Raw genomic sequence first — 15,523 nt, forward strand, 5'->3', positions numbered from 1 at the left:
ACTATCATCAGAGTGAACAGGCAACCTACACAATGGGAGAAAATTTTTGCAACCTACTCATCTGACAAAGGGCTAATATCCAGAATCTACAATGAATTCAAACAAATTTACAAGAAAAAAACAAACAACCCCATCAAAAAGTGGGCAGAGGACATGAACAGACACTTCTCAAAAGAAGACATTTATGCCGCCAAAAAACACATGAAAAAATGCTCATCATCACTGGCCGTCAGAGAAATGCAAATCAAAACCACAATGAGATACCATCTCACACCAGTTAGAATGGCCATCATTAAAAAGTCATGAAACAACAGGTGCTGGAGAGGATGTGGAGAAATAGGAACACTTTTACACTGTTGGTGGGACTGTAAACTAGTTCAACCATTGTGGAAGTCAGTGTGGCGATTCCTCAGGGATCTAGAACTAGAATTACCATTTGACCCAGCCATCCCATTACTGGGTATATACCCAAAGGACTATAAATCATGCTGCTATAAAGACACATGTACACGTATGTTTATTGCGGCACTATTCACAATAGCAAAGACTTGGAACCAACCCAAATGTCCAACAATGATAGACTGGATTAAGAAAATGTGGCACATATATCCCATGGAATACTATGCAGACATAAAAATGATGAGTTCATGTCGTTTGTAGGGACATGGGTGAAACTGGAAAACATCATTCTCAGTAAACTATCCGCAAGGACAAAAAACCAAACACCGCGTGTTCTCACTCACAGGTGGGAATTGAACAATGAGAACTCATGGACACAGGAAGGGGAACATCACACTCCAGGGACGGTTGTGGGGTGGGGGGAGGGGGGAGGGACAGCATTAGGAGATATACCTAATGCTAAATGATGAGTTAATGGGTGCAGCAAACCAACATGGCACATGGATACATATGTAACAAACCTGCACATTGTGTACATGTACCCTAAAACCTAAAGTATAATAAAAAAAATAAGAAGAAAAATAAAAACGAAGGCTGTGGAGCTGTGCACAGGTAGACAAGAACGTACAGAATGCCTTCTGTGGGAAGATGGGAAGGAGTTCTGGGAGTGAAGAAATAACCTTTCTCTATGGCATTACATTTGTTACCAGGCAATACAGAAAATACAATTACTCTAGCCAGTCCCAAATGCAGCTGTCAGCACAAAACTGCCCGCTTAAAAATGCTTTTGAAAAGTTTGACCTGTAGACAATTTTGGTGCTCAATTCATTCTATAATTTACAGACACAGAGGTGTGTCTATATATATGTGTGTGTGTGTGTGCCTGTGTGTGAACGCATGCATGTGTGTGTTTCACATTCTTCTATGGCATTTGAAAAAAATATATATATACACATATAAAATTTGATAATTCTATACCAAATCCAATACTAATCATTATTCTTATGAAGTTATAACCTCATGCTACTTTCATTACCATAAAAAGGACATCTAATAGCTGAAACCAAAACCCAACGAGTGCTGGTAAGGATGTAGAACAGAAGGACTCTCATGCATTGCTGCTGAGGACACAAAACGGCCATGTGGGAGACCATTTGAAGCTTCTTTTACAAAACTGAATGTACTTTTACCATAAGATCTAGAAATTGCACTACTAGGTATTTACCCAAATGAGTTGAAAACTTATGTCCACACAAAAACCTGCCATGAATGTCTATAGCAGCTTTATTTATAATTGCCCAAAACTAGAGGCAACCAAGATATTCTTCAAATGCCGAATTTATAAACAAACTATGGTACATCCATAAAATTGATTATTACTCAGAGGTAAAAGTAAATAAACTATCAAGTCCTAAAAACACACGGAGGAACCTTAAATACATTGATGAGTGAAAAAAAAATCAGTCTTAAAAGGCTACATACTATGTGATTTCAATTACATGACATTCTGGAAAAGGAAAAACTACAGAGAAAGTAAAAAGATCTGTGGCAAAGGTTGAGGGAAGTAGGAAAGGATAAATAGGTGTACAGGGGATTTTTAGTTTAGCGAATCTGTTCCATATGATACTGTGACAGTAGATACATGATATTATACATATTTCAAATCCCATAGAACTATACAATACAAAGAGTGAACTCTAAACTATGGACTTTAGTAATAAGGTAACAGTATTGGTTCATCAATTATAACGAATGTATCACAGCAATGAGATATGTTAATAAGAGAAATTGTGTAGGAGGAGCGATATATGGGACTCTGTACTTTCTGCTTGATTTTTGGGTAAACCTAAAACTGCTCTAAAAATTAAGTCTATTAATGATAAAACCCCAGAAACATTTTAAAAAGCATATGGAGGTAATAATGTTGATGGTGGAAATAATTTTTCCAATTTGTCACATATTGATAAAATAGTTGTTAAAATAGACCTATTAACTATATATTTGTCACTCCTGTATCATGAAATTTAAAGTTCTTTAAATGTCTAGCTATTTTCCAAAAGACATTTAGTTAACATTCTGTCATATAGGACAAAATTTAAAAGTCCCCCCAATATAGCTGTCTGAAAAATTGTTTAATTTTCTTTTTCCAAATGAAATGTTCACGCTATATTTGTACAACTCTCATTTTTATTGATTTTCAGTAGAGTTTTGATTTTCACAAACCTTAAATATTTTGCCTATATTTATTATTATGTAACTGAACGTGACAGTTGCTAAGCTATGAAATTATCACTTTTGGCTATTCAAAGCCTTACGCAGTATTTCTCAAATTTCAGTGTGTATGAGAGTCAACTGGGAATTATTTTAAAATACAGATTCTGATTCAGTTGATTTCAGGTGATGCCTGTTTATCTGCATTTCTAATAAACTTCCTGAAGATCCTGATGCACGAGCACATTTTCAGTAGCAAGGTTCTAAACATCTAGGTCATAAAACTATTACCACCATGAAAAACAAACCCAGATACCTAGCAATCCTTGCAAGAGTTTAAAGAGCTCTTTTTCTGTTTTTCCTAGCTGAAGAAGCTTCCAGGGCCCCTAGCACTTCTATAGCTGCTTTCTCAATATATCACCCTTTTCAATTTCATCTAGAAAGAGGAAGGCTTGCTAACCTTTGTACAGTGAGTAAGCTATCCATTTATTCATAATACTCATGGCTTATATGAACCAAAGACCATCTATTTCCAGTTCAATTCTCCAATTTGTACGTCTAAAATCACAGAAAGATCAAATGACTGGCTCAGGGTCACTTATTTAATAACTGTAAAGGTCAGGTCTCAAATCTAGATTTCTGCTCCCAAGTCCAGTCGTTTTTCCTCTGTTTTCTGTTGCTTCTAATAATGCAATGCAGAAAATAGGGACCAGGTGGTTTAGACAACAAAATCCAAATTCTGAATTGAATCTCTTAGCCTTGGGCTTCCCACTGCAATTCCTAACATGGGTTTAAAATCTTGTTGTGGGGATGGTCAGATGTATTAAGGGGAAAGATTTCTTTGTGCTTTGAAATGTATTGAAATTCAACAAAATGATATTAATTTATAAACTTGTTTGAATATTGTATGAAGCTATATTATATATATTGTTTGAATATAGTATGAAGCTATAGTTTGAATATAGTATTTATAAGCTTGTTTGAATATAGTATGAAGCTATGAGAGAAAAGATTTGGGGTGGCCAGTCTGTTTCCCTCTGGGCACTCCCTCTGATGCCACATCACAGGGTAAGTAAGGGTAAGTAACATTGTCTTCATGGGATTAAGTGAACATCAAGGCTTCTGAGATTCTGGGCTCCTATCTTTATCTTTCCAGGGCTGTTTTGAAGTGTCCATGTGTGAAGGCTGAGCAGTGATGCTACCATCAGGGAGACCTAGCGCCTTGGCACTTCTGGGCCCAACTTGAGAAAAATCAATAGCTTTTCATTTCTTTGTTGGTGGTCTGAGCTTTTAGGGACAATTCCAAGCAGTGTAGATGCCAGTTGTACAAAGCACACATGCCCATGCACTACAATAGGTTTCTACGGAAATTCTACAAACTTTTGGCCATGGCATGTCTCCAGAAAAGTACAAGATGCTCCCAAAGTCACAGAGCCAGAAGGCACTCTGTTTTTTGCTGGTGCTTGGATATCGCTCTAGCTGACAAATCCAGCTTTGCCTTATCGTTCTTAATACCATTGTCTCACCCATCAATACAGTAATCATGGCTTGCCTATTCCTTCTCCACTCTTCCTACTATGTGTCATTCCCATGTCTCTGATCCACATTCTGTCTCTCCTTCAAGACTCAGCTTGCATGTGGCAACCTCTGTGAGAATCTCCCTGACAGCTTAGAGTTGGCTGTGGCCCCTCTGCTTGCTGAACACCTACAGTGCTAAGGCACCACACCATTCATTTGGCATTTTATGTTCATCCCTCCTTCTAAGAAGAAATCATCACTAGTGGGATCTATTTTCTTTAACCTTCCAAGATAAATAAGAATTGGGATTAAAAAAAGAAGTGCAGGTAGCATACTTACTGAGCTTTCAAAGATTTTCACACTAAAAATGCCAACATGTAAGAAGTAGAAAACTGGCTTAAGAGCAGGGTGGCAGTTTTTTTTTTTTTTTTTTTTTTTTTCCTGGGTATCATCTCTGAACCTAATCACCAGAATAATTTTTGGGAAACTTAAAGGATGTGGCTTTAGGACAAATGTGAAAGATATAGATAACAGTTTAATGTAAAGTGCACCTTTTGGCAAGGATAGTGGGGCAATAATAAAAAGGGATGACCAGAAGACTACAAGCCTCCCATGCCACTGGGAGGATTGAAACACAGTCTAGGACTCCTCCACTGTGGACACGGTGTATTCCATGGGAGAGAAGCAGCATTAGCCAAATGCCAGGGCTCTCTTCTGCTCTAAGATTCTATGATTCTACTACAAACAAGAATGACAATGGCTTGTATACTTTGTAATCAATAATAAAAGTACAATGACTATGAATAACTTACTGTGCTGACAGTGAATCCCATTAAATCCTCGGGGACATTTACAAACGTAGCCTATGAATGTGTCTCCTCGGTATGCTTCACTTATTTCACAGGTTCCTCCATTATGGCATGGATTAGGAATGCAGGGACCTGAAAGACAGAAAAAAATATTTCAGCTTGATGCATATGCTTAAAAGTAGACATTAGGTCAACATTTTGCAATTAATAATTTTACAGAAAAAAAGTGTTCTAGATATTAGTGGCATAGTAAATGTACTGGTTGTATGAGCTCTGGAGACTAATGGCCTGGGTTTGAATCTTGATTTCACCACTTCACAGCCATGCAGTCTTGAGAGATTTACTTACCTTCTCTGTGCCTGTTTCCTTTTCTGTTAAATGTGAATACTAAAAAATTTGCCTTCAGAGGTTATAATACAGATGAAAAGAGTTCACATATATAAAATACCCAGAACAGTGTCTGTCACATGTAAAGCACTCAAAAAATTATTAGCATTAAATTAGATACTATTAAAATTTCTGAATTGCAGAATATCTTCTGGGTGTTTAAAAAGTAATACTGAATAGCAATTTCTGGAGTTGTATTCACAACTCTACAATTTTTGTCCCCTGCTGGTGCAAGCAGCATATGGCTGTAACCACATAAACCAAGTGAATTGGATAGCTGGTTGCAAAGCTTTTATAGACTATGAGTTTATGGTGGAGCATACCTCTGGGGAAGCACATTTTCTGCCAATCTAAAACGAGCAGTCCATCAAAAGTTGCATACTTAGAGAAGAGGGGCTGATGGTCATTTTTAAACTTGAGAAAGTAACAGCAGATTATTTAGTACCTGTGGCTGCTAATGAAAGTGTGGTGCTGCTCAGAGTTCTCTTGGAGAAAACCAGCTACCAGGAGTGTGGTTAGCTGACAACATTCAGCTACTGAACCACAGGATCTGCTGTGGCAGCATTTATTTTAAGGCCAGGCTCCCCAGCCAAAAACTAAATACCAAACGGGCATAGAGCTAGCTGGGCCAGTCATGCCTGACCTGGGACTTCTCTAATGAACATTCTGTACTCTGAGGTGCCCCAATGGTGTGGCTGAGATTTTTCTTAAAACCATAGCAGTTTGAGACTTTTTCTATGCAATGTTCCCTCCTTCCTTTTCTCCCTTCAAAGTAACAGGCTATGTCAAGGTCTGTAGGCTCATCCTATCTACTCTTGCTCTCTCTCCCCTTTGTGCATCACAGACATTCCCCAAAAAAGTCTTTTACACTTTTAATTCTATCTTACAGTCTTTTTCCTGCAGGATGTTAATTGACTCAGGACAGTATCCAGACTTGAGATTGTGAAGAAGGGAAGAGTCAAGTTGAGGGAAGGAAAAGCTCTCCCTGGGAGATGAAAAAAGACAAATACAAAAAACTATAGTTTTCTCTAATGTAGTCTTTACTGATTTTAATTGGAGAGAGTAGAACATATTTATAAGGAAAAGAAAAGCCACTGAAGAGGAAGTTAAGATGTACATATTAGAAAAGGAAAGCAAGGGTAATTAAACTAAGTATCTGACTATGTATGAAGAGGTGATTTTGAGAGCCCTAGAGGATTCGTTCAGAAAAGGAGTGAGTGTGTTCAGCTGAAACAAGAAGCAAGATAGAAGAGCTGGACAAATGAATAACAATAACTTGAGTCAACTGGGTTGGGGCAAGGGTATTGAATAGAGAGTGCTATAGAGAATGACTCCTCCTGCATGGGTCAAAGCCACTAATAAAAACAAGGGCTGGACGAGGTGGTGCACGCCTATAATCCCAGCACTTTGGGAGGCTGAGGCAGGCAGATTGCTTGAGCCCAGGAGTTCGAGACAAGCCTGGGCAACATGGTGAAACTCCACTTCTACAAAAAATACACACACACACACACAAAATTCAGGCATGGTGGTGTGCATCTGTAGTCCCAGCTATTTAGGAGGCTGAGGTGGGAGAATTGCTTGAGCCTGGGAGGTTGAGGCTGCAGTGAGCTAAGATCACATCACTGCACGCCAGCCTGTGTGACAGAATGAGACCCTGTCTCAAAAAACTAAACGTTAAAAAAAAACAACAACTTGTGAATAGGAAAAAAAAAATCACCAGCATCACTTCAAGCACTGCAATCGGACCTCAACCATAGGTGGGAAGCACTTAGAAGGTGGGCAACTTTGTCCTGCACTGAGGCAAGATTTTATGAATCTATCTCTTCTTCCGAGAGCTGTATTTGACCCTCCATTTCTTTCCGTTTAAAATGTTATGAAATTCAATGGTTGTAGAGTCTAATAAAGAAACACATGGAACAGGAAACAACGCAGCAACTGTACAGTTCCCGGACCTTGACTTCCCGATAGGGCTGATTTTCGAAAAGTAAAAAAGATCCAAGAGATCTGTGATTTTTTTTTGTCAGCACCACACCAATTAAAAATAATATATTTATTTAAGTAGACAGTGTTGTGCTGTGAAGCACATATCAATTAAATTATCCAACACCTGCCTTTGAGGTGGTACATTGCCAGTATTTGAGACAGGAAAGAAGGTGAATGACGAATGGCTAGTTATAGAATAATTTGAACCATTTTCTTTCATTGCTACAAAATGAAAATCATGCTACAGAACCTATCTCTCCTTCTCCTCTTTCTGTTTCCACTTCTTCCCTCCTCACAATTAATTAACATTTGATAGTGCCTTCCAATTTATAAACTCTTTTCACATAAATCATCTCACTTATTCTTTACTATAACTTAGGTATTTGTCATTATGATTCTCTTTTACAGTTTTTTTTAAATACTGAGGGTCAGAAAGATTATATAATACTTCTAAATCAATATCTACCACTGACAGATTGAGGTCTCAGACTAAGAATCTGGGATTCCAAAACCTATACCCCTCAGAGCATCAACTAACTGGGGAGGGGAGAATGAAATGATAGTGATGTTAGAGTTTTGACTCATCAATTCACTTCAAATGAGAGTAAAAATGATGGATTTTAAAACTAACTGATAACTGATAGCCAAGCATATAACCACTAAAGAAAAAAATATATAAATAATTATAGTCAAAAATTGTATAACTTTAAGCAAATAAGAGTCCTTGGATTAAGTCTGATCACTTAATCCAACTTTTCAATTTTGCAGGTGAGGAAAAAAGCTAAATACGAATTCAGAAATGTTCCCTAGAAACCACTTAATATGAGAAAAATTAGGTTTAAGGACTTGTTCCTAGGAGGAAAAATAGTTATTTAAACCAAAACTGGTAAGAAATGACTGAAGAGAGTGGAGTAATTTACATCACAGAGAAAATAAGTCTCTTCCATGCTCCTTCACACTTACAGGGTTGGACGAGGGAGGAATAGAAAATGACTGAAATAGTAAGTCCTCTGCGAGTTCTTGAGAGCAGTTAAAACAGTGATTCCAGGCCAGGTGCGGTGCCTCATGTCTGTAATCCCAGCATCTTGGGAGGCAGAGGTGGGTGAATCACCTGAGGTCAAGGAGTTCAAGACAAGCCTGACCAACATAGTGAAACCCCGTCTCTACTAAAAATACAAAATTAACCAGGTAGTGGCACATGGCTATAATCCCAGCTACTTCGGAGGCTGAGGCAGGAGAATTGCTTTAACCCAGGAGATGGTGGTTGCAGTGAGCCAAGATCGTGCCACTGCACTCCAGCCTGGGCTACAAGAGCAAAACTCCATCTCAAAAACAACAACAAAACAACAACAACAACAACAACAACAACAAAACAACCAGTGATTCCAAGGAAGGAGGTCAATCAATGGAAGTCTCTCTGACAAAAATGGGGCAAATAGGAACCTGGAATCCATGATGCTATTTACTCAAGCCTACTGTGTCTTTGTGAAAGTGAAACTTGCCTAGAAGGTGAGAAGAGCAAGATGACCTAAATGGATCTGCGAAATAAAGGGAAGAACTCGGGAATGCATGCAGAAGACTGAGAAGCAGAAATTCTAAAAGGAAAGGCAGAAATAAAGTCTTCAAGGAGAGAGAGAAGTCAAGCAATGTGCTGGGAGGCTGTAATATGTGATGAAAAGTAGCTAGTAAGAAATTGTAATGTCCAAAATTCAGGTTTAAGTTGTTTGCACAGATACTATGTGAATTGCTTCTGCTGGAGCATCTAGCTCTATAATAACAGCTGCTAAACATACAAGCCTGTGAGTGGTACTTGGGGAAATCAAGGGGAAAAGGCTATACTATTGATGTGGCTTATCCTGGCAGAAGAGGAAAAGTATTGCTGCACGTGATGCCCAAGAGATTCAAGAATCCAATGGGTTCAGGAAGCTGAAGATAGAGCGAACAGCGGTTTCTTAAGTCCCAAACATTTGGACACTTCCTGAGGGCACAGGTGAAGCCTGTCCAGCAATCTTGGGGCAACCTCTGGGATTTCTAGATGATGTGAATTGGTACATTGGAGCTCATTTTATTTACACGCCAAAAGACATCATGACCTTGGCTGACATTTGGATTTTAGAAAATGATTACGTGTTTCAGACGTTATGGCTGCTGTTATTTTTCCTACTCCAAGAAATTCAGCAATTTTCATTTAACTGATGAGGATGGAGTAAAGCAAAAGGGCCAGAGATTAAACCTTTCTAGAGTCCCTTGCATACATGCTAGACAATATGAGTATACATATTATTTTTATAATGCCTTGTAAGATTATAATCTTGTTTTAGAGGCAATAAAATGGGGTCAGAGAGGATAAGTAACATATCCATCTGAAAAAGCATAGATTTTAACACACTCTGCCTAACTATAAAGTCCATGCCCTTTCCATTAAGCCACATTTCCTACCATGTTGAAAATCTGTGTATTCAAATGTTAGTCTTCACAGACGTAAACGGAATCAGCATGAATTCACTAAGCACATTCCTATAAATAATACAGGACTCCAAAGCCTCCACAAATGGAAACATTTCAGAATATTTTCAGGAAATGGGTCACAGTGTATTAGATATTAGGAACAGAGATAGACTCTAATTATAGTGTGAGACTGATGTTATGTGCCTTGTACAGACTTTTTTCAAGTACTCATGACAGAGTGTTGAAATGAATGGTTTCCTATTGTTTTTCCCTAGTAGACCATAAATTGTGTGTGGGAAGACTTATGTTGGCACACAGTAGGTTTTTGATACATTTTGAATAAACAAGGATATGGCAATAACGAGGGAAAAAATTATATTTGCTGCCTACACTGTATTCTAATTTTAGGTTTATGACATCATTTTCTTTTGGATTTTCACTCAATAATTAAGTTAGATATTTTCTGGAACCTTTCTACACCTTTCAAGCTTCTAGTCTTTAAATTTATAATTAGATTCCAATGTGTTTTGTCTCTAATATGGTTTAAGCTTCAAATGTGTTACAATGAATTGCAAATAACAGACCATTAGAATGTGTACTTTTGCATAATGATTACATGTATCTTAATTCTTTGGCAAATGCATAATCAAGAAAAATGTAACTTGTATAATCTCATTAACTGTTTGAGTCACTTAATTTAATTATTTCTATATAAATAAAAACATTCACTTTATGTATGAGCAAGATAAAATGATCAGAATACAAGTTAGTATATAAAGATAACATAATAAATGTAGTCCAAGGTCTCAACTTACAAAATTTGCTTCCTAGCCAAAAGTTATGTTTGATGCTCAACAGCAACAGTTTCCAGTTTTATTGCCCCAAGTGATAATAAGCAGGCTATTCATATGAGAATTAGAGATCCTGGAAAAGTTTTGTCTTTGGGGTTACCCGCATTCCATAATCTTCTCTATTTTGATACTGAAAAAAACATATTACTAAAGTAATATGTAAAGGTCTTGTAACACTATGAGTAATAATAATCACCTATAGCATATAGTGTTGCTTATACTGGGAGGATAAGAAAGAAATGGACACTGCCGAGTATGTTACAGAAGGTGTTTACTCCCCTAATTTCCGGTTAAACAACATTTATTCATTAGGTACTCTTTACGTGCTGGTCTCTGCTAGTAATCTGGGATAAGCACTTTGTATGGTATTAAAATTGTCAGCAGCTGAAAGACAAATCTCACATCAGAAAAATATCCTTAGTTACCCACTTTAGGTATCTCATTTTTTAAGGTAATTTCAATGGCTATCCTTTACTGTGAATATACTATGCTTGGTATTAATACCTTTCTTTGTTCATATAATGGTTCCTGGAAATTTAATTCTAGGATTTCCTAGTGGCATCATATTAAAACATAAAAATTAAGAATCGGCCATATGCTTAATTTTAGCAGCGAAAACTACAGTATATTTGAGGCATCTCATATAGTTTCTATAACATACCAGAACACACACACACATACAAGCACACATATATATCACTCTCGCACAGCTTTGAAACAGTTTAATAGCAGATCAAAGTTTGAGAACAAATGAGTATTACTCAACCACTCAGAGCTTGTAAAACAAAAAGATAGAAGACAAGGGCAATCTCAATTGCTTTTCACTTCACAAGTCTTGTAAAGAAGTTTGTCTTTCTATTCATTAGGGCATACAGAAGAAGTATACAGAGTGGTGACTATGAGCTTGTGTTCTGATTTGTATTCATAAAATTCGAAATTATCTGATTAGACAACAATGGTAATATCACTCTTAACAATGAAAGCATAAATGGACTTTCAAGATACAAGAGGCTTTAGGGAGTTTTAAAATCAATAATGCTGTAATACTTTTGCAGGTAATCTTTAAGTAGCTCCTAACACAATGGGGACAGCATATGATCAATATTAATGAACAACTGAATTGAACAGCATGCTTTCCAGGCATTTTTTATGCAAGCTCATATAAGTATGTCAACAAGATTAACTGCTCACAAAAGCAGTAGATCTAGATGGTTTGCTACTTTTCTGCATCTATCTCCTCACAATTCCAATAGTAGAGTTAGAGTTAGTTCCATATGTGTAATATGATTAGCTTCTTACACATTTAGAGACTATGCCTGAAATCATGAATAACTTATAGTACATAAGCAGATTATTAGAAAGTGAATAGGTTAACATTATCCTGTGATAATATGTACTAGGCTTTGGTCAATTTTTTAAAAATATGCCTCCAAAACATTGCCAGTTAGATATCAAAATAAATGTACACTTTATGTAGTAAGGAAATGCCAGTAAGGCAATTGCAATGGCATAGTTTTTACTAGTTGTTTACCAGTAGAATAAAATAGGAATAGCTATGACCCCAAATTTCGCTCCAAATTCTGGTGTTAAAAACATATCGAAGTTTTCTTCGGTGTTGCCTTTACATTCAATAATTTTTTAACATTTCGGCAGTTGCCATTTTGAGCCACTGTTACTCTATTTTAAAACCAGCTGTAAAGAAAGAAATTATTCTGGGAATGCTCATATGATTGACGTTTGCAAACTGTTTTTTAAACACTAGTTGTTGCTTCTCGTCCTGCTCTTTTTCCTTCTCCTTTGTATTCTTCCTCCTTTGTAAATGTAAATGTGCAAAATTCAGCCATTTGAGGATAAAAATCATCTATGAGTATTTTGAATATGAAGAAAGACGTAAACTATTTTATGATACAATCTCAAACATTCCATTGTAGTGGAGAATCAGTAAATTTAATATATTTTTCATTGAACAAAAAAGCATTTGGATAGATTATAAAAATTGAAACCTGAAGACAGAGATTTTTCCCCCCCTCAAAACCTGTTGATAAATTTTCTCCTCAAGAATTAATACTAGACTATCTTTATATACGTCTGTTTGTAAGAAGGCACTGAGATGACCAGTGGAGATGATTTAGAGGTCCTTGTTCTTGTTTATGTTCCCAGGCTAATGTAAAAATATACCACAAACGTGGTAGCTTAAAACAATAGAATTTTATTCTTTCAGAGTTCTAGAGGCTAGAAATCTGAAATCAAGATATCAAGAGAGCCACACTCCCTCTGAAGGCTCTAGGAAAAAATTCTTCCTTGCCTATTCCAGATTCAGGTGGCTCCTGGCATTCCTTGGTTTATAGCAGCAAAACATGAATCCCTGCCTGTCTTCACAGGCCTTCTTCTAATTGTTTCTCTCCTCTTCTTATAAGAACTCACCGTAAATCCAATGTCTTCATCTTTAGATCCTTAACAATCTTTACCCACAAAGGCCCTATGATGGGCTAAACTGTGTCCCCCCCAGAACTTATATGTTGAGGCCCTAATCTTCAGGACCTCGGAATGTGACTATATTCGGAGATAGGACTTTTTAAAAGAGATAATTAAGATTAAATGAGGTCATACAGGTGGGCCTTAATCCAACTGGACTGGTGTCCTTATAGGAATAGGGCATTTGAACACATAAAAGAGACACCAGTGATTCTGCCACACAGAGGAAAAGCCAAGTGAAGCCACAGCAAGAAGGCAGCTATTTGCAAGCCAGGGAGAAAGGTCTCAGAAGAAACCAAATCTCCAGAGCCTCTAGAACTGTGAGAAAACAAATTTCTGTTGTTTGATCTACCCAGTCTGTGGTATATTGTAATGGAAGCCCTAGCAAACTAATACTCTGTTTACAAATAAGGTTGTATTCAGGATTCCTGGTATACATGAATTGGGGGTAGGGAGCACTATTTAACCCATCTTATGGTTCCTGTGTAGTTGTTTTGTTATAGCATTGGAGTTGATTAAGTAAACCAGAGTTTTATGTATTAGAATCGGCTGGCAAAGCACTCATATTATCAATAATTAAAATCTTAGCTAAAATTAATTTTACTTGGTTCTCGTCACAGAGTAGTGGTGGATAAGCTTTGATGGTGCTGGAGATCAGGAGAGCAGTCTAAATTTGGGGCAGTAAGTAGGTAGAATCCAGAATTGGGTAGCCAGGGGACATCAAGGAGAGCCTGGCACTGCATTAAGAAAGGAGGAAGACTTCCTGGGGTTAATCTTCATCCACTTAAACTATTGTTTAGAGTTAGGCTTGCTGATGGCAGTAGTTTTTCAGGCACTCAGCAACTTTCTGAGAAAGTCTTTACATATTAATTCCACAATGATAGGTAATCATTGTGGCACAGTAGTTGATATCTCCTTTTCTTCAATGAATAAATATCTTATTAAACATTAATATGACTTTAAAGAAAATTAATAACCAATCATAGCAAAAGATCTATCATTTTACAAAGTGATAACTATTGCTAGAGCTACACTTTGTTAAGAGGCAGTCTCCCATTTCTTTCCCCTGTACATTCATCTTGCACACTGCTGCGAAAACAACCTCCTTAAACCATGACTTGCATAATGGAAATTCTCAGCTCAGAATGTTTTATTACTCAAACAGAACTCTATATCAATACTCTGCAGTCATTCTGCATATATATTTTTTATCCTTCAAAACATGCTGTCTAATTTTGGGCATCTTTTAGTTGGCCAATAATATTTGCTGACTGTGTGATGTTATTGCTTACATAAAAATGTGTAATGAACATATGACAAAAACAATGTTGCTGCTTGGTTTTCTTTCAAAGACTAAGAAAACTAAAGCTGACATAATATACTTAATAATAATAAAGCTAGTATACAGAAGCCTTTTGTGAATTAGTGAATACCACATGAAATTAAGTTATCATTTTTGAATTTAGCAATATAAGGCCCAGGTGCACCTTGAAATCTTTGGCCAATGGGATAAACATGAACACTCTTATAATCTAAGAGAAACATAGATGGCAAAACTATGGGCTATGTTGATAATCAACATATTTTTATTTTTCCTGATGGCCTTCAGAATAACAATAATGATTTCCATGCAAAATTTCTTGTAAAAACTTTAAAGACCATAAATGTAATCCAACATAACTCATAAAGCACACATCAAATAATTTTCCTCAAGCTAAGAAAATTCCTTAAAAAGTCTTTCTTTTTAGATCAGGGAGCTATTTCCAAACAAAATCCTGCAAATCACTTTTTTAAGAAGTATATCTGTCAGAACTCACAAGCTATTCATTACACAATACAATTAAAGTAAGAGAATACACATCAGCTTGCAGTGCAAAGTCCTAAGATATCACCCAGGTTTGCCATTAGCTACCATAGTTTGTTTCATTTTCTACATATCAATTAGACAGGGCATAAGTTAAAGACAGAGCAGAGACCAGTATTTCTACATATATATATATATATATATATATATGTATATATGTATATATGTATATATGTATTATATAAATAAACAAATATCTGAGCCCAAGTTTCAGGGGCATCAAGCAATCTCACTATTTCACATAGTGTCTCTAAGCAACTACAAAAATTGCATGTTCTTCATCAATCTTTCTCTGACAGCGCTTCACCTTTTTCAGGCTCCTACTCACTTTGCCACCTATACTGCATGATTAGCATCTCACTTTTCATTGCTTCATCCTCTAGTTATTCCATAGATCTCTTTTGTCTCCCTCACTCAATTCTAAATTAGTTTTGCATAGGAACCTTCACTCCTTATATTTTTGTACCCTCATAGTCCCTAATGAAGAGCTAAATATTTTGATATTGCTTCATATATGTGTGATGATTGACTTAAAATTATTACTAATTTTAGAAATGTCAGTATATAACCCAAATTGC

At 36.6% G+C, this 15,523-nt stretch overlaps 1 protein-coding gene across 2 annotated transcripts in view; it reads right to left on the minus strand.

Annotated features, from left to right (window-relative positions):
- Positions 1-15,523, minus strand: part of EDIL3 (EGF like repeats and discoidin domains 3) — a 447,895-nt gene that overhangs the window by 245,012 nt on the left and 187,360 nt on the right. For both annotated transcript variants that reach the window (XM_055233274.2, XM_055233273.2), the window contains one exon: positions 4,941-5,069. In XM_055233274.2, the coding sequence (XP_055089249.1) occupies positions 4,941-5,069 (129 nt within the window). The remainder of the gene's footprint in view (positions 1-4,940; positions 5,070-15,523) is intronic.

The sequence above is a fragment of the Symphalangus syndactylus genome, chromosome 11, assembly GCF_028878055.3.
Source record: "Symphalangus syndactylus isolate Jambi chromosome 11, NHGRI_mSymSyn1-v2.1_pri, whole genome shotgun sequence".
Taxonomy (NCBI): Eukaryota; Metazoa; Chordata; class Mammalia; order Primates; family Hylobatidae; genus Symphalangus; species Symphalangus syndactylus.